At 39.0% G+C, this 25,354-nt stretch overlaps 2 protein-coding genes across 7 annotated transcripts in view; one reads left to right on the forward strand and one right to left on the reverse strand.

The window, feature by feature from the left end:
- The window catches only part of Echdc1 (ethylmalonyl-CoA decarboxylase 1), a 24,627-nt gene extending 18,691 nt beyond the window's left edge, over positions 1-5,936 (forward strand). For 3 of the 5 annotated variants that reach the window (XM_021651464.2, XM_021651466.2, XM_060373248.1), the window contains exon 6: positions 4,669-5,936. In XM_021651464.2, coding sequence (XP_021507139.1) covers positions 4,669-5,077 — 409 coding nt within the window. In that variant the 3' untranslated portion in view covers positions 5,078-5,936. The remainder of the gene's footprint in view (positions 1-4,668) is intronic. The other 2 variants (XR_009587918.1, XM_060373249.1) reach the window with 2 other exon arrangements.
- Rnf146 (ring finger protein 146) lies at positions 5,835-24,540 on the reverse strand. Of its 2 annotated transcripts, none has more exons than XM_021651462.2 (3): positions 24,395-24,540; positions 14,426-14,536; positions 5,835-8,292 (listed from the first exon to the last, which is right to left on the reverse strand). In XM_021651462.2, coding segments are annotated over exons 2-3 (1,077 nt in total). In that variant the 5' UTR covers positions 14,428-14,536; positions 24,395-24,540; the 3' UTR covers positions 5,835-7,217. The 2 variants fall into 2 exon arrangements, with proteins under 2 accessions (XP_021507137.1, XP_021507138.1); XM_021651463.2 differs by lacking the exon at positions 24,395-24,540 and adding an exon at positions 23,677-24,270.
- Between the last annotated feature and the right edge of the window lie 814 nt (positions 24,541-25,354).

The following is a 25,354-nucleotide window of genomic DNA, read 5'->3' on the forward strand; positions in this document are numbered from 1 at the left end:
ATATACAGCACTTTGTCAAGCTGAGGTGAAGCGAGCAGTATGCACCTGGACCTCTGGGACTCAATACAGAACATGTTTATCCTGTATTATCTGTAGAGAATGCTACAACACACTTGGCACGCAGCTGTCTCTGCTGTATGTGGAGTTTGACCCCAAAAGGTCTGTCTACAGTGTTATGCATACAGCTGGATGGTATGGTAGATCTGTTCCTAGTTTCTAGAGAAACTTTCATGTATTTCCATAGTGGCTGTACTAGCTGCCATCTCCTTTTTGTTGCATACTCATTGGCATCTGCTCCTTTTCTGTCTTTTTTTTTAGACTATGATTTTTTATTATTATTATTTATTACAATTTATTTAGTTTGTATCCCAGCTGTGGCCCCTCCCTCGTCTCCTCCCAATCCCACCCTCCCTCCCTCTTCTCCTCCTATGCCCCTCCCCTAGTCTGATAGGTGAGGTCATCCTCCCCTTATATTTGACCCTAGCCTATCAGGCTCATCAGGACTTGAGTGAGGTAATCCAAAAGCAGAAAAACACATGGTATATACTCACTCATAGGTGAATATTAGCCATGTTTTATAGGATAAACATATTAAAATCTATACTCCTAAAGAAGCTAAACAAGGAAGACCCTAGGGAAGATACTCAATTCTCATTCTGAAAGACAAATGTGATAGACTTTGGAAGCAGGAGAAGACAGGGAACAGGACATGAGCCTACCACAGATGGCCTCCGAAAGACTCCACTGATCAAGGTATCAAAGAGAGGCTGAGACTCATAGCCAAACACTGGACAGAGTGCGGGGAATCTTAGGAAAGAAGGGGGAGATAGAAAGACCTGGAGGGGACAGGAGCTCCAAAAGGAGACCAACGGAGCCATAAAAAGTGAGCCCTGGGGTCCCTGAAGAGACCATGCATGGAGAGGACCTAGACCCCTTGCTCAGATGTAGCCCATAGACTTTTCCAAGTGGGTTCCCTAATAAGGGGAGCAGGGGTGGTCTTTGGCATGAACTCGGTGACAGGCTCTCTGGTCACCTCCCACTTGGGGTCGCGGTCTTGCCAGGCCACAGAGGAAGACCAGACCTTTTCTGTGTCTTGATGACAGCTGTTGTGACTAGGATGATATGGAATCTCCTTGCAGTTTTGATTTGCATTGTTTTACCAGGTGAAGAATATTGAACCTATTTTTTCATAGCTCTTGGGCTCTTCAGCTGTTTGGCCTTGAGCTTTTTGCTTTTTCTTCCTGGGCTATTGAGTGAACCAGCAGGCTTTTGGATTTTCCTATCTGGGACATGAGTTGACTAGGAAAGGCTTTTTCATCAGGGTGTGAGCTGAGTAGGAAGGTCAGCTGGGTGCTTTCTCTGCCTCACTGAGCTAGCAGGTTTCACCCCGCCACACACACACACACACACACACATACATCAGTAATAAGTCTTATAGGTTGAAAACATTCTAGACCTAGGTTAGATTGTATAGAAGCTGGAGTCTAGTAGATTCCAGGACGAGGCCTATGTTAGCAGACAGAGGCAGTAAGCCTCCGAGACAGTAATTGAAACAGGTGAATAAAAGTTATTTTACAATTTACATTTATTTTAAAAATTGTCTATTTAGTTGTTTTTGTTCATTTATTGGTTGAATTATTTACTTGGGGAAATACAGTTTTGAGTTTGGTGTATGTTTGAGATTATCAGTGTCCTGTCAGATGAATATCTTTGGAAAGTTAAATTCTGTTCTGTGGGTGGGTTTCACCCTGACAGCTGCATCCTTTGCATTACTGAGCTTTTGTATTGAATGCAGCCCTACTCATTAGTGTTTCCTATGTCTCAAACATAGCAAACCATAGCTCTGTTCAGAAGAGCATTGGCTGTGCTGGTATCTTGAAATTCCTAAAGGAATCTCAAAGTCTCGGGCCTTACATTGAGGTCTTTAGTTCATTTTAATTAAGTTTTGAGCAATGTAAGGATGTCCACTTTTTATCTTCTTCATGTGGGGGTAGCCAGGAATGAAATGCAGGCTGTGTCCTCCTTGTCTTTATATTATCTTCTCAGCACACTTATTAGCCATAACATCATTTCTTCCTTGATTCCCAGTGCCTGCTTTTTTTTTTTTTTTTTTAATCTCCTCCGGCCCCTTTGGTTTTCTTCACTTTTCTCATTATAGAGTCCCAAATATGAGACCTCTGAAACATCAGCTCATGTCTTTCTTTTTTTATTTTATTAGCAGCATGCTACTGAGTTTTGCTGTTATGTGAGGTGTGATCTTTCTGTGTAGGCAAGTGCAGCTGAGCTGGGATTCTCTCCACCTCATCCTCCCAAATTCTGGGATTACAAGATTGTACCTTTCTACACTTGGCTTTTAAAGAAAGATTGTCTACTGTTTCACTTGACCTTCATGATACCAGTGCTTTAACATTTTTTAATGTTTATGGTGTTACCTATTTTCCTAGTTTCTCTTAAGAAACCTTAAAGGCATAAATGTGTTTTCTTTTCTCCTTTTCATAATCAGTTTGAATCCTCTAGTTCAGCTTCATGTCTAGATGAACAAAGTATTATTTTTCATTATTTGGAAAAACAAAAGCATGCATCTGCCTTATGTTCTCCATTCATGTAACCGCCATTGAAAGACGACACACTACCACACTGTGGTTCACAGTGTAGATATAGTTCTTTTAATTTTGAGTGCATTAAGGATTACAGAATATTAGACAAGGATTCTAGCAGACACAGTTACTGTGCTGACCTGTTAGCGGTTCTACTAAATCATAATAAAAGCTAATATCCAAGTTTGTGTGTGAAGCTACCAAATACTTTAATATTGCTAAGTAAAAGAACAACATAATGCAGTATCATAGGTTTTAAAGTAAAACATATAGTTCCCCTGATGCCATGTGTGAAGGAATTGGAAAGTACGTGTTCTACGTACACATTTGACACCTAATGTTTGTATGGCAAGAGAACCACTCAATGAGTGCTGGTTTATAGACAGCCAAACTTAAGCCAAGAGACTAAGTAACTTCTTAGGGTTTAAACAATGAAGCTTGATCTGTATGCCCTGTCCAAGTATCATGCTACACTGGTGGCTCAGCAGGTACAGGTGCCTGAATTCACACAGTCCCTCATGGCAGAAGGCGTGAACCACCTTCAACAAGTTGTCTTAAGACTGGCATGTGTGTGCTGTGCTTGGTGTGTACATATATAGACAAACAATAATTTTTGCCCAAGGTGGGTAGTTTTTTTTCTTGTAACTGTTCCATCCGAATAGCTGTAATATACCAACATCTGATGAGATTTATTCATCATTCACCATTATGTCAGTGAAACGCAGAATTTTTGTATCAGAGGAAGTTTGTTTTATAAAATAAGTATTATGTCTTTGTAATTATAAGGGCTGTCTTTAGTATGGAATCATAGATTCTCTTTAGCAATAAGCATTCCAGGTGATAACTAGTTAACTGCATGTGAATGCTAGAATTACTATATAAGCCTGGAAGATGGTAAAGCAGTTTCTATTTTGGGATACATCTTATTGATTCAACACTTTCTTCTTAAATTAAATTTTCCAGGACTTGAAACTTTATAACTTTGTGAGGCTAATAAAGGATTTTGTCAAAGGTTTCCTGCTGAGTGCTATGTATTTCTGTCATTGTTGAGATACCTTTTGTTGTCATCAGTGGATTTTTTTAAAATTGTTTTATGTATATTAAACGGTGTATCAACACAAGCATACTATGTTATTTCTAAAGAACATATGCAGGATTATAGTGCATCCTTTTACAAGGATTACTTGAGGATTTACTAGTTGTAAAATAGGATTCAAAAGGGCATATTAGGTCAGTAAGATGGCTGGGTGGGTGAAGGCACTTACCAACAAACTGGACAACCCAACCAAGACCCATCTGCAAGACTGACATGGTGAAAGAGAGAACCAACTAACCTCCATATATATGCCATCGCATGTGTACCCACAAACATACATGAAAGATAAATGTGATAGAACTTTTCAAACATACAAAATTGACCTTGTATAATAAACCATATATAAGGATGGTTGCCTAGGTTGTTTAGAAGCAAAGGATCGCTAATAATACATGGCCATTGTGGTATTTCATGCAGCGTTATCTACATTGTATGTTAACTCCCATTATTCTCTTTATGAATTACCCTATTCATAGAAACAGTAGTCGGGTACAACCATTAGGAACTTCCTGTTCAGTCCAGTTTAAGCTACTGCACCTTCTATACTGCTATTCCTGATTCTGCTTTGGTCTAGCTGTGATTAGTGCCAAGAGAGAAGGGTCCAGACAGTGAAATCTATGACCTAGGATCAAGTACTGCTGTTACCAAAGCTCTATAGCTTTGGCTGAGCTACTTAGCTTCCATTGCATGTTTCTTCAACCATAAAGTGAGTGTTTATGTCACCGTTACTCTGAAAATTTATTAACATAAAGTTCCTCAAATGTGAGGCTAAGCTCTTCAAAGTTTGGAAAAGCTAAAACAAAAATATTGCTTTCAAAAGCAAATGTTTGTTGAATAGTGTATGGTGAGTTCTAGCTAGGGATATTTTCCAACATTGTTTTTATGTCAGTGATCTCCTGTCAGGCCTGAGGCACTTACTACTTTACTGTTCTAGTATGCACATGGAGTTACAGCTCTCCGTTTTTGCTTTTACAGGTTAATGACTGTGGACAGTGTGATCAGGTTTGTCCACAAAGACATGGGTATAGTTCCAAGCTGGGGTGGCGCCAGCCGCCTGGTTGAAATCACTGGCAGCAGACAAGCTCTCAAAGTGTTAAGTGGCGCTCTCAAACTGGACTCCACGAAGGCTTTAGCTATAGGTTTGGCTGATGAGGTCCTGCAGACGTCAGATGAAGCTAAGGCTCTAGAAGAGGCACAAGAATGGCTGCAGCAATTTGTCAACGGACCTCCAGAAGTCATTAGGGGTTTAAAAAAATCTGTTTGTTCTGGCCGAGAACTGTATTTAGAGGAGGCATTACAGAATGAAAGGGATGTTCTGGGAACACTGTGGGGTGGACCTGCAAATTTAGAGGCGATTGCTAAGAAAGGAAAACATACTAAGTAGGTTCTAAAATGTGGGTGTATTACAGGTGAGGCTGCAGTGAGAACATGGATGGAAGTGAGGTGGTATTAAAAATGAGCAGCAGAATTCATTTGAGGTTGACTGATAATATGCTTATTTGGTTTGGGTAGCATTTTCCATATTTAAATTCATTGCTGTATTTTTCCCTTTATCATTTATTTAAATCACTTCTACCAATTTCTACATTCCTGTAGTAATTCTTAGCCTAGACTTGTCTTTTGTAACATACTTAAGTTTGAAGGCAGGGTCTTAAAGTTGCTATGTAGTCAAAGGTAGTCTTGAATTCCTGATCTTCCTGCCACCACCTCCCAAATGCTGGTGTATATTATTGTGTCTAGCTATTCTGTTCTTTCAGAAGTTGAAATATTTTATAAAAACAAAAAGGCCTCAACAAATCTTTCATATTAAGCAGAAAGCAGGGAGAGATTTGAGAGGCATGTATGAAATATCAGTCATTTTTTTCTACTCTGTACAGTTCAGCTACTGATGGGAAATGGTCCATCATTAAAAAAGGATTGGTGCATCTTTGTCTGTGAATTTGAAGCTGTAGTTGGTCTTTTCAACTACCTTCTATTTTAAAGGACTCACTAAACAGGGAAAACCACTATGTAGAGCACTGGCTGGCTGTTAAAAATAGCTTTGCATTGTTCCCTGGAATTCTCAAGTTAATAGTAAAACAATAGTGTTGATGGGGATCTAAAAATCAAACTATTAAATATTCATGAAGCATCTTTAAACATTCATTTTCACAAGATTTATTTTTTAATAATACATAACTTTAGTTTTTGTGTGGCAATCGTTTAATAACTAAATTTAATAAAAACACATAACCTAATCTTTACATTCATCTCAGAATTCATTTCTTTAAAAGTGTATGTCTAAGAATGAAGTTGTCTTAACTAGTCTCAACAAGTGAAAGACATTCCAATAGTGACTATTTTTACTTTTTTGTCTGTTGTAGCACTGTTACCTTGATAATTCTAATAAAGGTAATTTAGAAGTACATAACACATGATCCTACTTTCTAAAGGAAACAGAAGTATGTTATCTCCAGAGACGAATTATCAATTTTATGTTCACCAAAACTCCTTACCTTGCCAAACCAATATAAAGTGGGTTAATGGATCTGTAACATTCTAAGTTTTCTGTGTAGCCCAGATAGTTAGTAATACCACTGATAGAGATTGGTAAAGGAAATGGAAATAATGGTATTAGCTGCTTAAGAAATTGAAATATCCGGGCCTTTGGATCTTTTTCATAAAATCTTTCAAAACATCTTAAAAATAAACATGTTTATTCCAAGAAAATGCCCATAGATAGGTTCTCGTTACATACTTTCTTCTAAAGAAATCAGACTCTGGTAAGGGACAATTTGAACAGAACACAATCAATTCAATCCACACCTTGTAAAAAGCCCTTTAGCCAAAAACCAAAGTACCTTCATCCTTTTTCCAGACTCAAAAAAGAAACAAATCCTTTTTGATAAACTCTAGTATTTATTAAATTATAAAGTTTTCTTAATCAAAAAGAAAAATGCAGACTAAGCGAAACCTCAAAGTACAAGGACAAGACAGCAAATCTTATGGAAAGGAACGCCATGAAGTATTACAGATTCTGAAACAACATATCAGCTGCAGCTTTACACTCCTAGCTCGGTAAGACCAACCATAAAGGAGGTGTTAGTCATCTAGTTCTCATAGTAAGCTTCCTGCTCAGAGTGATATCAGCTATCTCACAGGTGCCAAATTTTAGTAATGAGTTATACCAATCCATGCAGAAAAATAAAGTAGTGCAAGAGTCAGATGAGGACTGTTAATGCACAGGGTACACACTGGCCAAAAGAACTAAAGAGTTAAAAAAAATACACTATAAAGTAAACAGATGTCAAGAAAAGTGTTTGTTCTTACTGACTGAACAGCTCTCAACTAGCAACACCCCAACTCCTCACATTAAATAAATTTCAGCGGAGACATGTTAGACATTTTAATTTCAGGTCTGTCCTTCCCATATCCCTTCCCACCCCAACTCCCGCAGTGCACTACTAAGGATGAGTATAATGTTACGTGGGCAGAAATTTACAGGTAACTGTTTCACCCTTGAGTGTGACGCTGAAGACATTTGTTTAAACTTCTGTCACTGTGCACTGTCCATCCGGCCTTCGGGATCTGACATTGACACTAATGGTCCCACCCCCTGCTACTGATCGGTCAGTTCCTGATCGGTCTGATTGTTCGGCTACTGTCTGGTTTGTACTGGAAACCAAAAGTCTCTGCTGGGGCAAGGGGTGCTGTGCAACAACCACGGCGGCATCCTCACTCTCACTACTGGCATCAGATTCGGTCTCTTCCACAGACGTATCTGGTATTCTGCCAGAAGACGGTGATTCTCGATCTTCTTCACCTTCACCTCTGTGGCTCCTTTCAGCTATGCTGTCTGCACTGAGTTGTAAATGAGCAAAAGAGTCTTCCAGAGAAGTGCCTGCATCAGGGGATGGTGTTACAGGGCTGGTTAACTGACCATCAACTGATGTGAGGGGCCTTGTAGAAGATGGCACCGGAAGCTGAACAGAAGCTCCAGTCTGTGCTGATACACTGTCCGCACCATCGGCAGAGCTCTCTCTGGCTAGATTTACAGTACTAGTGTCACAGTCCAGCCTAAGTCCAGCTACTCCCTTCTTTGGTATATCTATTATATCTCTCTTAATCTTCCTGCGGCGTCCGTGTTCATTTCTCCTATACTGAACCATATTTTCAAGATCAGCAACATAGAGAAATCCAGCAATCAACATTTCCGTGCTCTTTTTACCTTTGGAAAACGCATCTTCCAGCTCCCGACTGGTGCGCTCATCATACTGCCACCACCCGTTTCTTCCTTCGTAATACCAGGCATAGTCACCATTTCCTCGACTTGCAGCCTTAAGTTCTTCTGGTGACAACAAGGTTGGCTTGTCAAGAAAATCCTCAGGGATCTCTTGTCGACAAAGAGCACATCGTTTCCCAAGCCATGAAGCGCCCTTTACACACAGATAACAGAACACATGCTTACAGGGTAGACTGACTGGATGAACACACGTTTGTAGACAAATGGCACACTCAGGAACTGTCAGAGAAGGTGCAGTATTAGAACAGGACTCATTTGCCTTCTTATTTGTAGGAAGCATATTTATTGAGTGGTCAATTTCACCACAGCCAGCCATCCTAAGAAAATGAGAAGAAAAAGAAAATTGAAGTCAGGTTTAGACTTTTCTAAATATTTTAATTCACTAGATCAAAAAATACTTAAAAATCACCTGTCCTTGCAAACCATATGTTATACAAGGAAGACAGACAAAGTGAAGAGAAACCAGCAAATTCAAAGCCAGCCTGGACTACATAATACCCTATCACAAAAAAAGAAACAAGGGAAGGAACGTGAAAGTAAACTGGAAAAATTTTATATATAAAACCCCCTTTTCATCTGTAGTTGTATCTTGATGCAAGAACCAATGAAAAGTATAGTTATTAAGCAAAAAAAAAAAGCAAAAATTAACCAAAGCATACATATATAGTATATTTTAAATGCTATTTCTATCCAACCACAGAATTTAAGACAGAACTAAATGCAAACATTTAAAAGCATGAAATCTACTCCAAATTGGCTTCAGAATCAGTATGAAGAGATTATGGAAAACAGCTAGATTGTTCAAATTGTAACTCCAGACAACACCAATTTGCAGCCTTCACTTAATAGCAATCCTGCTTATTCAAGTCAGAAATGTAGCTCCTAAACTGCCTTTCTGCCTTATTGCATTCAAAACATCAATAAGTCATATTAATATCATCTCCTATCTGCTCAAACCATTAGTACCCATTCTACCTTTCTCAAGCCATCAAACATCAATTATTAAATGACGGCATGTGGTGTTTAATTCAGCCACACTCCTTCCTTAAAAGGCTGATTTTAGGATAATCCAAAATCTCTACGGATGCTATGAATGGTCCGGCTGCCACTTCTCACACCATCTTCATCTCCTATCAAAATCCTCTCTACTCAGGCATCCAGCCATCCTGTGTACTACCTACAGTGTGGTCTATGTATTTTCACATAAGATCTTGCAACTGTTTGCTAAAACAAAAGACATTTTTTAAAGCATAACCATGAATGCACCGTAACTGTAAAATTTAAGTTTCATTTTATCTTAAGCTCAAATATCTAGATCAAAACTTTTTCCATACAAAATACTTGTACATACCTTGGTCAATATGAGGTTCTGTCAGTGCACTTATGATCAGTGCTGAGAAAGCACAACAAAGAGCCAAAAAATAGAAGGTGCAAGCACCCACATCGAAGTATCACATGAAGTATAAGACACTGAACCAGTACTAAACAGGAAATCTAAAAACTCATGCTTTTAGTCATTCAGGTAAAGTGGTAGCTTAAATTTCCTTCCTTGAAAATTACAAGTTCAGGTAAAAATTTAAAAAATCAGTTTCTAAAGTTCTCTGAAACTTCTATATAATCATGAGAGAAAAATATAAATTTTGCTGTGAAGATAGGAAGGTTTTGCCAACTTGGCTGTAGTAAATTTAACACTGATAAAAAAAAGTTTGGAACTTTAATTTATGTAGACATACACGCACATTTTTGTGGGCACCTGAAGAGAAGCCAGTCACCGCAGATCACCTGGTGTAGCAGTTTCAGGTGGCTGTGAGCTGCCAGAAGTGACTGTGGGGAACTGAACTCTGTTCTCAACAGCAAGCACTTAACTGATGAGGCCTATCTTCAATCTGGACACTTGAACTTCCTGCCTTATTAAGATAAGTACCTACACTAACATTAACAGTGCATTAACAGTGTTACAATTTAATAACAAATAGGGTGTATATGCAACTAGAAAATCACAAACAAGAATAGTGAAAATGTGTTACCATACTAAAAGCAATGAGCAGAAATGAACAGACATAAGTTACAAAGTTTGAGATAAGCAGGTGGGGAGCTGGATGGTGGATTTCAGGCAAGTACAAACACAAGGTCCCAAATCAAGTAAACAATTAATAACAGGAGATTAAGCTAAAATGTCAGCCAGAAAACAAATCATCAAAACTGTTACTATGCTAAAGAAACATATCTTGGTATTCCATATATAGGAAACCACAGATGAAAAGAGAAAAAAAAAAAAAAATAACAGAGCCGACTAGAAATAGGAACAAAGACTGAAGAGTGAGAATGAAGGTGACAATCCCAGAGATTAAAAAATCATGACTCAGCTGCTATTTAAATGAGTGACAGCCTCTCTACTAGTTAATTCTCGATCTTCTTCACCTTCACCTCTGTGGTTCCTTTCAGCTACGCTAAACACAGATCATTTCAAAAACTATTGTAAGGACCTTTGCTTTTCATCCAGAATCACTCCAGACTAGGTCCAGTGGCTGTAAAAGGGGTAGCCAATAAAAGTGTTTATACTTTCAAAATTGAGAAAGAAATATCCTTTGACTTTCATCACAACCCATTCAATCTTATATCCTATTATTTTACTGTTTCCTATTATAACACTGGTTTCTCAAAAGACACATGTTCAAAATTATACTAATCTGTAAATTAGATTGTACTCAAAGGAAAGGACATAACACAGTACCTATGGAGAACAATCACAAAAATGCTTAATGTATGCATTATTTTTGAACCGTTAGTGACATTACCCACTAAGCCCCTTTACCTGCAACTTCATGTTACAGAAATCAGGGAAGTGTAACTTCTTTCTACCTCATTCAAAATAATCAAGCAAACACAGCTTAACATGTTTCTCACTACTGGAACTTCAAACTACTTTATCATGCTTTTTTGAAACAACAGAATTTACAGGTATAAGCATATGCTTGTTAACCCCTCAAACATCAATACCATCTATCTCTCCTTGCCCAACACAAATGGATTGACTATGTACACCTTTTGTTAGGGTCTCAAAAACCTTCATTTCTTGACATTTAAATCAAAGAAAGTAATTCTAATAAAAATCTCTTCTCCCCACCCCTGTATGTGTGTATTTCTGTGTGGGTGTTGGTGTAGGGGTATATATGAATGAGGGCACATGTGGGATCATAAGTGTGGCCTTGTGCACATGGACACCCAAGACTGACTTCAGATTCTATTTCTATTGAGAAGTCATTCTCAATTGCCCTCTACCTTTTTTATTGCGGCTGTGTCTCTCAATGGAACCCCACAGCTCTCCGTTATGACTAGTCTGGCTAGCCAGCTTGCTCTGGGGATGTTCTCTGTTTTCCAAGTGCTGAAATTACAAGCTGTTCTACCCACCCTGTGTTTATGTTGGTGCCAAGGATCTGAACTATGGTCCTTATATTTGCACAGCAAACACTTTATGAGCTGAGCACAACACACAACTGGGAGCATAAAGGAGGAAATGGTCACCAGTGGAAACATTCATCTTAAATGGGTAACATGTACTTTGTAAGAAGTGTGCAAAAACTTGTCCTTATTTTATCTTATAGAACTCAGACATTTACTCTCAATGCTAATGGCTCTTAGATAGATTTTAGATCATAATCTTTTAAGAATGTGATGATATCTCATTTAAAAATGTTAAAACTGATCCACATACAAAATCATTCAGTTATGAGTAGTCACAAATATATGGTTCTTAAGGACATGAAAATGGGTGGGTGACCAACACCCAAATTAAATGAGTAGCAAGAGCAAGAAAAATAGGCACAAAACCTTGGGTTACCCAATACTTAAAATTATAAACAGCTTGTAAGGGATCTAAAAAATGCTCAGAAGACAGGAAGCTGACATCCCCACAAAAGACAAGAGGAGAGATGTTTGCCAAAGCAAGGTAAAGCAGAAACTCCTTAGCTATGCTGTGCAGCTCCACACACTGCTTTACTGCTCTGACTGTCAGGGAGCATCAAGCTGGTTCCCAGGAACTCAGCCAGACACCTTTTATTTCCTGTTGCCCCAAAGAGGGTTATAAAATTTCTTTAACCCTCTTAGTTATAAAACACTCTCACTCCTGTTATCACATCACTTACACAAGCCAAAGAATCATCCACGAAACACAGCTGGACTTGTACTCTGCCTTAAGGACATTGTTCTGGTTCAGGGTGGGGTTCTGCCAGCTGTTTGCAAAACCTAGCCCTTTAATTTTTGTACCACACTCTTAAGTCCTTAAGAACTCTGACTAGCATCTCTAAAGTAATTTAATGGCCTCTTTTAGCCTTAATATACTTGAACCCATTATTTTTCTAATGCACATTCTCAATTAATCTCTTAAATTTCTTTCCCTTTCCTCTAGTTCCCCTTCAATATCAGTACTCCTGTAACACTCTGCAGGGATTCCTTGTTGTATACATGATATGCCTGGTCAGTATTCTGAGCATCTCACATGTACGGACTTACGTGATTCCTCGCACCTCACTTCTAGTTCCACCTCAGACCTGCACTTCTAATTCAGTATTCCAAACTTCCACCTCAATACTCTCTAGACACCTGAAATTGACCATGACTAAAAACAAACTGACCTGCTCCCTAAATGCTGTTTTCTTTGATCTCCACCTTGGATAAATCACCATTTTAGTTCTCATCTAACCCCTGGCCACAACTGCCTTAAATTCTGCCTCTTCATTCCAAAACCTGTGACTTAATTCCAGACCTATAGCTACCCCTTGCAAAAAATACTAACCTGCCAATAGACTTCAGTCTTCTTTCTCCCTGGCTTCTCCTCAGAGAAGTCATGCTTATTTGTCATCTCTCAACCTTTAATAGTTTCCTACTGTATACATAATCCAATATTCCTAAGCACAGAATTTTACAATCATTGGTGCAGCCTTTGCACTAAAATAGTTAAAACATGTTTCTTTGTTAGCACTTCCTAAATTTTCCTATAGATCGGAATTAGCTAATGTGCTATTTCTGAACCCAGGGTTCAGTAGTCTGTGTTTTAAAAAACGCCCCAAGGGATTATTCTTAGAGAAATCTGGTAAACACTTTTCCAGAAAAGTGACAATTTCTTTAATTCTGTTCCTTCAACATTAAAACAGACTACTCTTATATTTAATGATTAAATTTAATAACCCAAGAAAAACACACCAGGCACCGGGTGTATTTCACTCCTTTAACTCTGCCAGCTCTTTCATCCACTCTTGTATACAGTATCCATTTTTGGTGCTCTAAGCATCTTGATGCTTGGCATCTCTTTTCTTGTTCTCTTCACTTTCAGTCCTTTATGATACTAATTTCTTCATGATACTAATTTCTTCTTCTTCTCCTCCTCCCCAAAGCATCTTGTTAACTCAATATGGCACCTGTACTACCATTTAATTGATGACATCTGTCCCATCTGATTTACTCAGCTACAGTGACCTCCCTGGTGACAAGATTAATCCCCCTCCAACACCACAGACACACAGGGATGGGAGAGTCTGTCTCAATGGTAGGGAGTTTGCCTAGCAAGCATAAGGCCAAGGCCCTGTGATCCCCAGTCGCGTGCAGTGTGTGTGTGTGTGTAGGGTGGGGGTGGGTACACAATTACACATGATTCACCATCTCTAATTTTAAAGAAAGTGACTTATGTATCATTTTTCTCTTATCAAGTCCCAACACTGACTTAGAATGGTATAGTCATACTTTTAATGGAGTTATCACACTGAAAATGGAGGCAATAACCTAGTTTCTGGGTCAAACTTAGAGACTGAAATCGTATCTGCAAGAGTCCCTCTGGGCAAGGAATCTGAACACTGTAATGATCAAGACTAAAAGTCAACAAGGTTTCATTTCCCACGATCTAGAATTATGGTGTTCATTGTAGAAATATTTCATTAAAGTATAAGGAACTTTAATATGAGCAGGTTCAAGGTCAAACACTTGAAGGCATATGACATAAAACCTAAATGACAGGAAAACACAACTAATAAAAATAAAAATCAGAGTGAATTGATATGAATAAAAAATAATGGACTAATTTTAAAACAAGTATTGTATGAAAAAATCCTTAAATTTCATGAAACAAATTTTTAGTAATTATTTTGAAAATCCAGAAATCTTTCTCATTTTAATAATAGCTGAAATGTCTTACCTTGGTTATTTAAGTAAATTACTATGCAAAATGAAGATGGAAAATGAGGCCTCCAACCTTTTAGCCTTCACTATCAGTTTCCTTATGTGAAAACGGTTGGAAATCTTGATCATAATCATGTAGTGTGCATAGGACTGCTAACTCTATAAAGCACTGAGAAGTTAATAAAATTTCATTTTGCATAATTAAAACTAAACACAAGTATTATCCCACTCACTAGATTTGAGCTTTAGGAAAGCCATGGCACTAGACTCTATACTCACATTTCTATCACAGATCCCAGAGGCACTGATCATGAAAAGAAAACATCTTCTTTACTGATTGTCAGCCAACTTGTAGGATTTTTTTCTTCCACTGCTGTTTCATTCTCTGTGCTGCAAAAGAGAAACAGTATCAACAGCCATGCCTCTACAAACCAAAATCAATGAATTAGTCATTAAGTATGAGCTTTTAACAAAATATACAGGCAAATTTTATTTTAAAATTAAAGTGAAGACAAGGAACAACAATGTTTTCTTTCACCACTGCTATTGATACAGTGGAAAGTCTAGCAGAGAAAATAGACTGAGGAAGCAATAAAGCAACACAAATTAGCAGAGAATATCACTTGTACTGATAGGAAAAAAAAAACTATTTTATCTATATGGAGAAGTTGAATAACCAAGTCAGCAAAGTTGTAGATTGTAAGTTGTACACACAAACACACACACCAACCAAAAACAAAACAGCAATAGTGTCTTCCAATATAATAGCAGTCAACAAAGTAGAAATCAAAGGAAAAAAAATCCATTTACAGCAACATTGAAAGTAATAGATTAGTTTTGATTTGACTTAACCAAGACTTTTCTGAAAAATGATAAAAAAAACATTACCAAAGTAAATAAAATAGGGCTGAAAAAGGTAACCAGTGTTCATAAACAGAAAAACAAGAGAAGACAAATGCTCCTCAGAGTGATCTACAGATTGAATATTATTCCTACTAAAATCTTGTCAGCCTTTTTGCATAAAAAGAAAAGCTGATCCTTAAATTCATATGAAATTAGCTAAAAGAATCTTAAAAATATAAGAAAGATGTTCAGTACTGCCACCTCCCAATGTCTTTACTTACTACAAATCTGGAATAATAAGATATGATATGGAATTATGCATAATTAATATATATATCAATAAAATAAAATATAAGATAAATATATCGATAAAATAAAATAAAGAGTCCAGAAATGAGCTTGAAGAGATGGCTCAGTAATTAGGAGTATTTACTGTTCTTGCAGAGAACCCAGGTTTTGAGACTTAGCACCCACAAACAGCTCCAAACCACTATGTCAGCTACATGCAATCTGATGCCCTCTTTTGACCTCCACAGGCTGTTACATGTATGTGATTCTCACACACTTATACAGGCACATACATGTAAAAAATTTGTAAATAAATCTTATCACCAAATGAAGGAATAAACATTGTATGGCAAAATGATCATTGGAAAAGTCACTCAAGCCCATTCAATGGGGAAGGAGTATTTCCTCAATAAATGTTGAGACAACTCTATTTACACATACAACCAAGTCACATTAAACACACATATAAAAATTAAAGTGGATCAATGACCAAATTATCATAATCAAATCCTTAAAATATTGGAAGCCAACAGAAGGTAAACTCTTCAAGCACTGGAACACACACCACCAATAGCACAATGAACAAAAGGAACATATAAATAGACCTTATCTTAATACATATAGAAACCCAAAGAGACAAACAGAAAAGAACATTTTTGGAAAACAGACTTAATTTCAGACTACTTAAAGAACTCTTACAGTTCAATGAAAGACAAACATAAATAAGCAACAGGCCTGAGAAACCATTTTCAGAAGAAGATGACCAATGAGCACATGGCAACGTCCCAAGTGCTGACAGTCACTAGGAAAGTGTAACTCAGAGCCACAACACATGCCTACCAGGAGACACAGTGGAAATTCGTGTGCATAAGGAGGCAGAAGAAGCAGAGCTTTGATGACTGCTGGTGCAAGTTATATGCCGCCGCCTGTGGGTGTTCAGTAATTACTGCACAGCACATGATCCCACTGCTCGGTCCAAAAAAAAACCAGGACTCACACAGACACTCACATGACAGTTTTTTAAGTCGGGATGGATGAAACTAAGTTTCTTTTCAGATGAAGGCTAAAGGAAACATGGCATTTAAGAGCACACTACTCAGAACAAAAGAAGAATGAAGTTTGTCTGATATGGATGCAACCTGAAAACATGTTGCTCAAGTGAAATAAGCCAGGCAGAAAAGGAGAAATACTGTAGTTAATGCTGTAAGAACAGGGAATTTCATAAAGACCAACTTAAGGGATACCACAGACAAGAAAGAAGGGAGAATGGGGAGCACCTGCGACAAAGTACATGTTTTCTGTGGAATATGAAGTGTTTCTAGAAAGATACAGTAAGGATGACTATATATATTGTGAATAAAATGAGCTATGTAGAGTTGTACATTTACAAATAGTTCAAGATTATGTCATATTTCTCACATTCTACAATAAATATTTTTGAGTAAAATAAGTTCTGTATGAACCAGTCAAAGTGGCAATAAAATATCAATAGCCCATTGTTAATACTGAATGAGTTAGCATCACTGCCTTCTTCCTACACTGGTGCTATAAGCACATTAAGCAAAGGGTTCTCCTATTTATATGCAAAAACATATTTTTTTACAACCTTTCTGCCAACTTTTTCTCAAGCTGGTTGTCCAGAAAATCCCAAAACATCATCAAGCCTCTAGTTGTTCTCATACAGTATTCCTTCCAGTGGTTTGCCCACTTCAAGAGATACCATTCCATGTAAAATTTACTTCAAAACATTCTCATGATCACTAATGAAATGACCAACTGCACAGTAAGTAAAGCCAAGAGAGGGAAAGAACTTGGATCCTGTTTTCAGTTCCATAAACCTCTCAGAGTTGGCATCTATCTTGCTAACTTATCTAAGATTCTGATGGCTACAGGTAAATGTAGCACATGTGGTCTCTAAACAGATACCACCTTACCTCACCACATGTTTAAGAAAACAAAGAATTTGTCTCAAGGCCAAAGAATTTTCTCGGTAACTAACGAAACTGATATCTGCTTCAGTTTGCTCTGGCTTTAAATAGCATTATTCTACTCTTCCTACCAGCTTTTACATTCTGCCTTCATGGTGCTGAAAAGTTCAGAGGTATCACAGGATTTCCACTGCACATCCCTCCCACAGCCTACTCAAAACAGACACTGCCCATTTTCACACAGCACCATCTGCTCCCCATCTGCAGGTCAGAGGGAACATTTTCTGTTCCAACATGGCTTTTTCTGAGACTCTGCCACTGGCCGTGCTACATATCATCCTCTTCATGCTATGTCCTGACAGCCCCACAAACCTTATATATCCTGAGAATGAACAGCCCAGCTTCTTCGATGTCCTTAAATAACGCTCCAATATACAGTCATTAGAAACAAGTATGTAGCTTAAAAATAAATATGCCTCCCATTCTCTGAGAAGGAGAAGGGGAATGGAGGAACGGAAGGCATGAAGGTGGGACTGAGAGGAGAGGAAGGAGGGGAATTTGATCAGGCTGTAAAGTGATTACATAAATAAAATCATATATAAAAAAAGAAAGAAACATGCGTTTTGGGGCCCTCCCAAGGCTAGGGATACTGATAAAATAAGTCTAAAAATATAACCGTCCTTTATTTTCAACTTTTGAATTCCTAAATGCAAGTAACTTTACTTCCTCTCAGCAATAAAAAGTACCACTTGGCATTGTCATCTAAAATCAGAAGTCACAGTCCCATTCCTGGACCCCAAAAGTTGTTCCTTCCAAATCATCTCTCATTCCCACACCTGCTCTTCTGTTATGGTCACCTCTGGCCACTTCCCCATCTTCCTTCCTTTATACAGTTCCTGATGTCATTTCCTTTCCTGTCCAATCTAGAATCATCTGAAAGTTCTTCCCTAACAGAACCCTTGTTTAGCAACCTCATCCTGTGGTACACATAAACAATTCTCTCTGCTGAAGCTTGCAATGTGCCATTCCTGGTTCCATGTCTTAGCCGCTTAATGATCACTTTCTCTGGCACTACATCCCACCAAATTCTGTCATCTTTTATTGGGAACATTCTGGTAATATATGTGTACATATTATTATGGAACCAGCCTTAAATTTGTTCACTATACCTCTGAGTGATACATCTGGAAAATATGGACCATGATCCCCCTATACTAGTCAAATTTTAGTCTTCCAGTCTATAACAATAAAGGCAAACTCCTCAGGGAAACAAAAGCTTTAGGTCTCTGAACCCTAAATAAACAACTCTCTCTTATTTACCCTTAGCAACCAGCCTTCCATAAAATACCTGAGTTTCATCTGAGAAGGCTCTCTTCTGGAAACTACCAAATACACAAAGATAAGGAATCCTTTAGAGATCCTACAACATAACTGAGCACCACAGCTACAGCTCTAGAATCTGCCAGCTTTCTATCTTTTGGAAGGCAAAGAAGTCACCTGGCTAATGACTATTTAAGGAGTCTCCAGAATGTAGATTAAAACCTCAAGAATATAGACAGCCAAACAGCAAACAGACTTTTCTTGACAAAGGAATGTAATAAAGTTAAGAATCGCCAGAGGAGACAGTAATCTATATACTGTCTTCTGAGAGATGGAGTTTGGGTTTAGAAAATAAAGGATACAGACATTCTGCACCTCACTCATCATGCTATTGGACTATGACTCAGAAGTCACTTTACACTTCAACCATGTTTGTGTGTGTGTGTGTGTGTACACAAAAACCTTGTTGGATATTTGCTGTCTATCCTTCTCTTACAGGTGGTTTACAACTGAATCAATCATCTTAACCACTTAACCAGGCACACAGAGGACTGAATGGTAAACTTTGTTCATACATTTATAAAAATCCTAACAGATCATTGTTTAGAAGTAGAAAAGGTGCCTTTTACCTCCCAATGTAATACAAAGAAAAAAAAATTGGTTCCTATTTCTAAGTCTTTACTTTTTCATGCATTTATTTACATATTCTTTCTCTTTAATAAAGCACAACGGTTCTGCCTATTCACTTACCCATCATATCCGTAACTATTTTATCTCTACAACTGGTTTGTACTTAAAAGATCAAAGTAAACAGAAGCAGGTAAGTTTCAAAATAACCCAGATGAGTCTTTAAGAACTCCTGTGTTTGGACAGCTAAATGGTGGCAGCTTTTACTAGCCACTCAGTAAAAAACAGCAGAGCATCTACCACGGGTAAGACCACTTTCTCACCCCACTCCTACCTGACCATTAGAACACACTCACCTCACCTCACCTATCTACTTAAGAGTTTATTCCTAAGAGACCACGAAGAACATCCCAGTACAATTTCTCACGAGCTAATGTGAGCTCTTTTAAAAACATGGTTGAAATACTTTTACTTTGCCTTTTACACTCTTTTTTCGTATTTATTCTGCCCTAAATAATAAGATAGGACTCTTAGAAATTCTTTCCACCAATTTTAAGTTACTGATTTTATTTCTTCCTCCAATGATCTTTGATAATAAGATAAATTCAAATACCACCATTATTTATTCAGTGCATTCTTAAAATTGTTTTACTTTCAATTATGCATTCATTTTCAAAAGTTGCTGGCTCTGTCAAAGCATCCCATCAACAAATATGACTCCAGCTAAATGGGAATAACTTTCCAGAAGTACACAGGATTCACATAGTATCTCAGTGAGTGCACAGTACATGAACTTTCTAAAACATTGCAGGTTATGGTGACTTCCCCACCCCTGCTTTTTTTAAATCTCACAGATAGAATTTTCAAAGTTGAGACAAAATGAATAGTAAAATTTTGGGGAAGGAAAGTGAACTACAGTGCTCACAGAAACCTAGGTCCCCAGGGAGCAGCATCAGCACTCCCAGAGGGTTGGCTCCTGGGGAATGACTATCTAAAGCCCAGACTAGACTCAGGTCTCCTGGTACGTATGTGACCGCTGAGGTCAGGGATGCATCACTGGTAATCAGTTGTCACTGCATCCTCAAAACAGCCTAGGAACTGAGACTATACCATTCACAAAGAAGGACATCAAGCTTAGAAGGCATATGGCTCGGAGGTCAAGACGCTACTGATGCTTTGAGATAGGTTCCAAATTTAAGTATAGTACGTCTTTTTGGGGGGGGGGAAGGCTGTCCTAGCACAGGGGAGGCAAATGCAGGAAGAGAGCCAGGAGTTCCAGGCCAGCTTGAGCTCCTGAGGCTTTATCTCAAAACACACACACACCCTGTCACACTCAAAAAAAAAAAAATAAAAATAAAAAAAGGAGGGAAGAAAGGAAAAAAGAAAAGCTCATCACAAAGAAACAAAAAAACTTTTAGAAAAAGCTAACATTATCTAAAAGGGAATTGTAACAAGCCAATACCTAATTTTAAATTTTCTACTAGTTACATTAAGGCTAATAAAAAGAGACAGGTTAATTTTTAAAAATTTTTATATAACTCAATGTATAAGAATTACCATTTCACTATGTATCCAACAGAAAATCCTCAATGGATTTGTATGTGTGTGTGTTCTGAAATCCACATCTACTTTATATTCCCCACGACTCAGAGTTGCTGAGCTCGGTGAGCCCTTCTTATGCCCACCAACTCGGATCCATAGTGTCTCAGGTATTAACATGGCTCCTTTAAAAAATAAAGCTAACAAACTGTTAAAATAATCAGTGAACAGAAAAACTAAACCCCGTATGATAGCTTTGCTGCACACAGATTTTAAAACAAACAAAAAAACATGTATACATTCTGTTGTGGTAAAAGTTGACAGATTTAGGTGAGGCTGCCAAACTGACCCATTAACTACAGCCTTGCAAATTATAATGTCAAAAGGTAAAAAACAACAAAAAACAAAAGTAAACAAACAAACAAAAAACCAGAGTATACATGCCATGGAACACTCAGAAGAGTCCTATGAAGACACACACACACATACATACATACACACAAAATTTATATTCAAACAAGATCTTTTTAAAGTCAGAAAGGTGATTTCATTTTAATCAAAAGATTTTTAAAAGGTGATTTCAAACTAGTGCTAGACAGCTTCAAAACATAGATGATTCAAATATAAATAATTCCTCCCATGATGATTATGAAAACAGAAGAGAAACAAGGTTCTTTGCCCCTCAGCAATTGTGAAGAAATATGACAGACTAAATTTATAGAAATAGGTTTATAGATTAGCAATGAATTCAGATCTTTATCCATTAACTCAACTAAATTAAAAAACAAGCTGAAAAATAAAGTCAAATGATGTTACTTAAAAATTATAACCACTAAAGAAATTCAAACTATAATCACTGGACTACACTGGTAATTCCTCACGTATTAGGATTACTAGTAATTCCATTTTTTAAGCCAGTTAAACATTTTAAATGTTCATTGTCCCCAGATAACAGAATTTAGTAAAATATTGGCTTTAAAAAAGGGTGAAGCAAAGAAAACGATGAACATATGGCCACAATGCAAATAAAAATATAAATATCAAATTACATAGACTTGAACATTTTCTGTTTTTCCTATTTAAAGTTAAAATTTAATTAAATAATTTACTTTTTACTCAAAATATACAAAACAGTATTGTATAGAAAACATGCCAAGGATAGGGGTCTACTTCAAACCTTACTAGGTATATATATTTTATTTACATATATATTTATTATAAGCACAAGCAAAGAAAGTAGAGGTCAGGTGGGATTTTATGCACACATCTAAAAACTTCTTAAGAAAGATTACCAAATTGGACAGACAGGTACTTAATTGTTACAACGTATCAAGTTTGTACTTCACCACATAGGCTTTCAAAAAAAAAAAAAAAAAGGCTAAGACAAACTTGGGAACAAGTATCCTATCAAAACTCATCAGTAGTAGGGGTCCCATATTTTTGAGGGATCTTTTTGTCTCCTGTATCACTGTTCTTAAAAACAAGCATCATCCTATGACTCTATTTACTGCCATCACAGTTTTCATATTAAGTGTAAACCTTTCAATTCCTTCTCTGCAAATGGGCTTTGCATTTATTTCAATAAATGTCAAGGGGCACATCTAATTTCAACAAACACCATATTTCCTGGCCAGCAACCATTCTGTAAATAAGAAAGTCCTCTCATTAATTAAGACCTGTGACCTTGGTCAAGTCATTCAGATGCTTCTGTTAGTTCATTCTTCTGTAATTCTATGCAATTCTAAACATTTTAATTAACAGACTTTTAACGACAGGCTTTGTATTAACTAACTAGAGTCGTAAATGAAAGTGTACAAAGCAAAGGAGGCTGTAGGCTAATGTAAACATAGTTTCTAAACCCAAAAAGACTGTTTCTAACCCAGTCAGCAGTTTCACAAATTCAGGCTCTGTTATCAAGAAGGCAAGAGGTTTGAAAAGACTCACTACCTTCCATCTCTAACACTGCCAGAAAACGTGTTAAATCCTTCAAACTCATACATGGCTAACAGAAAATGTCTTTTATTTTTAAAGATTTATTTACTTATTAGGTATACAGTACTCTTCCATACAGTACTCTTCCTGTGTGAATGCCTACAAACCAGAAAACAGATGAATATGAAAACATTCTTCCTATTATTTTTTTCTTCCAAGTCAAGAAATCATCTTAGATTCTTGAAGAAACAAAACAAAGACAAAACCGACAGTTCAAAAATGACTTTACCACTTGACATGTCTCCTAAAAGAAAAAAATATATATTATTTATTTTTGCATTCTTCTTATCTAATGACCAGTTATTTGGGTCGCTTCCCCACGATTACAGCTCTATTCAAGTCTTGGCTAGTGTGAAACAGAAACCTTCAAATGTTTAAATAGCACGGTTTTCTGTCGGCCCACATTAAACAGGCCCATTTGACACATAAATAAAGGCAAGTGTTCAACTCGATGACATCCAAGGCCCAAGTAAACACATCCAAAACTCCATTAGCATGGCAGTCACTCAAGTTTTCTCTCTAAAAAAGAGATTTACTTGACCTATTTTCATGGCACCCAGACACTTTACAAGTAGTAACCACTGGTCTGTGTGGGTCATTTTCTTCATTTGTTTTCAAAATGCCATGTCCTTTAAAAGTCACAGATCATTTACTGAAATGTTCTATGTATTAATATTCGATTATAACATACAGCTTTCAAAGCCCAATTTCCAAGTGCACATCCAGTTTGCAAAACAACACACACACACACACACACACACACACACGAGGGGGGGGGGAACACACCCTGGCACCTGAAATGTCAATCAAAGAACAAAGCCTTTTCTACCTCCTCTTGGTATTCTTCTTCCCTAAGTTCTCTAGTATTTCGGCGTTGTAAAAAGAAAACAAAATGTTGAAAACTTGAGAAGTGCTTAAAGAGTACCCAGAGAAAAGACAAAATGTAGTTGTCAGAATGCGTATGCTAACAACTTACAGCCCGGAACACCTTACCTAACCAGAGGACGGTTCCATTTCCACATCCTCACAAACATTGTGATACAGCCCTCTTTCTCTAAAATAAAAACGTCCAGGCAAACAAGACAGCGACAACAATGGGAATCCCGTGCACTCTCGGATGGGGTGGAGGGCAAGGGAGAGAACTCCGCACCCAGCAACCAGAACAAAGCGTCAGCCTGGGCTCTCAAGATGCCCCAGGGTTGGGAGGCCCGAAGCGTATTCCGACACCTCCCGGTGGTTTCGGGTTCTGGTAGCCATCAAAACAAGAACACTCGGCCGCTTCCGCCGGCGCAAGGAGGAGGGGACAGCTCGGGACGCTGGGCACGACCCGGAGGCTCAGCAGCAGGAGCGGCAGTAGCTGCTGCAGCAACAGCGGCAGCGGCGGCAGCAGAGCAGGCGGGAGACAGGAGCGCAGCCCGGGGCTGACCGAGGCCCGGCCGAGCCCGGCAGCGCTGCCCGCAGGCCGGCCTGCGCAGTAATGGCCGGGGCCGCGCCCGTCACGGTCCGGGCTGCGCCAGCTCGGCCTCCCTCCGCGCGCCCGTCCGGGCCGCGCTGGCCAAGGGCGTCCGCGTCCTACCGGCCCCCGGCCCGCCGCCGCCCGCCGCCGCCTCCTTGCCCCGCCCCGCAGCCCAGGACGCCGCAGAGCCGCCCGCCGAGGCCCGCGGCCCGCGGACACCCGCGCTGCCCCCACCGGTGCCCGCCCGGCGCTCACCTCCCGGCCACCGCCGCAGCCGCCTCGCAGCCTTTTCTCCTCCGCTTCGGAGCCCGCAGCGGACGGGGACGAGCGCGGCCGTCACGTGACCGCCCGGCGCTCGGGGGGCGGGACCGCGCCGGCGGAAGCCACGCCCCACGCCCCCCGCGAGCGCGCGCGGCGCTCCCTCTCCGCACGCTACGCGCTGTCCTGGCTGCCCTCGGCGGCGGTGAGGATGCTCTCCCGCCCCGGTCCCTCCTCGCACGCCCTGTGCGTGGCGTATCTTGTCACCTCCTGGCTCTGAGGGCCACCAGAGAGAACTGCGGGAGGAAGCTAGACGTTCAGGACCTGGAAGAGGAGCTTTCCCTGAAATCCATCCTGGTGACATCGAGAAGCGCTTGGGCCAAGTCCAGAGTTTCGTTTTGCTGCTCCCTTAGCGAGAGTTCCGCTTGTTTCTTATCAGGGAGGCATCAGCAGAGGCACGGCGAGGACTGGAGGGTCCCTCGAGATGCTACAAATGATTCATCTCACAAATGGATAGGAAATGTAATGGGGGAAGGGAGTTGCGGGGTGTCAGCAAGTCTTTAGAACCCTATCAGCATAGGAAGCTAGAAGAAATCAATCGCCTTACAAATCCAGAATAAGTTTCCCTGGTTAGTTTAAGTGTATAGTTTTAAGCATCAAAATCTAGTTCATTTTAACCGGCACGTGGTGCTTTTTTTCCAGAACAGAGTTGAGTTTTCTCAAGTCGCACAAAGTGGATCAGCAGGCCTTTTAATCTTTGAAAATAGTTCCGCATTCTGTAGCTGTTACATTGTGCTTGCAACAAATGTTGCGTTTTGAGATTTTTATTAACTGTTTCATTCAGAAGTGAAAATGTTCCTGGTACTTAGTCATAGGATACCTACAAAGCACAGTCTGTGCTCCAAAGGGAGGAAGAGTTCATCTGGCTACAAACATGAGCAGATGAGAATTCAGACA

Source organism: Meriones unguiculatus, chromosome 20, assembly GCF_030254825.1.
Source record: "Meriones unguiculatus strain TT.TT164.6M chromosome 20, Bangor_MerUng_6.1, whole genome shotgun sequence".
Taxonomy (NCBI): Eukaryota; Metazoa; Chordata; class Mammalia; order Rodentia; family Muridae; genus Meriones; species Meriones unguiculatus.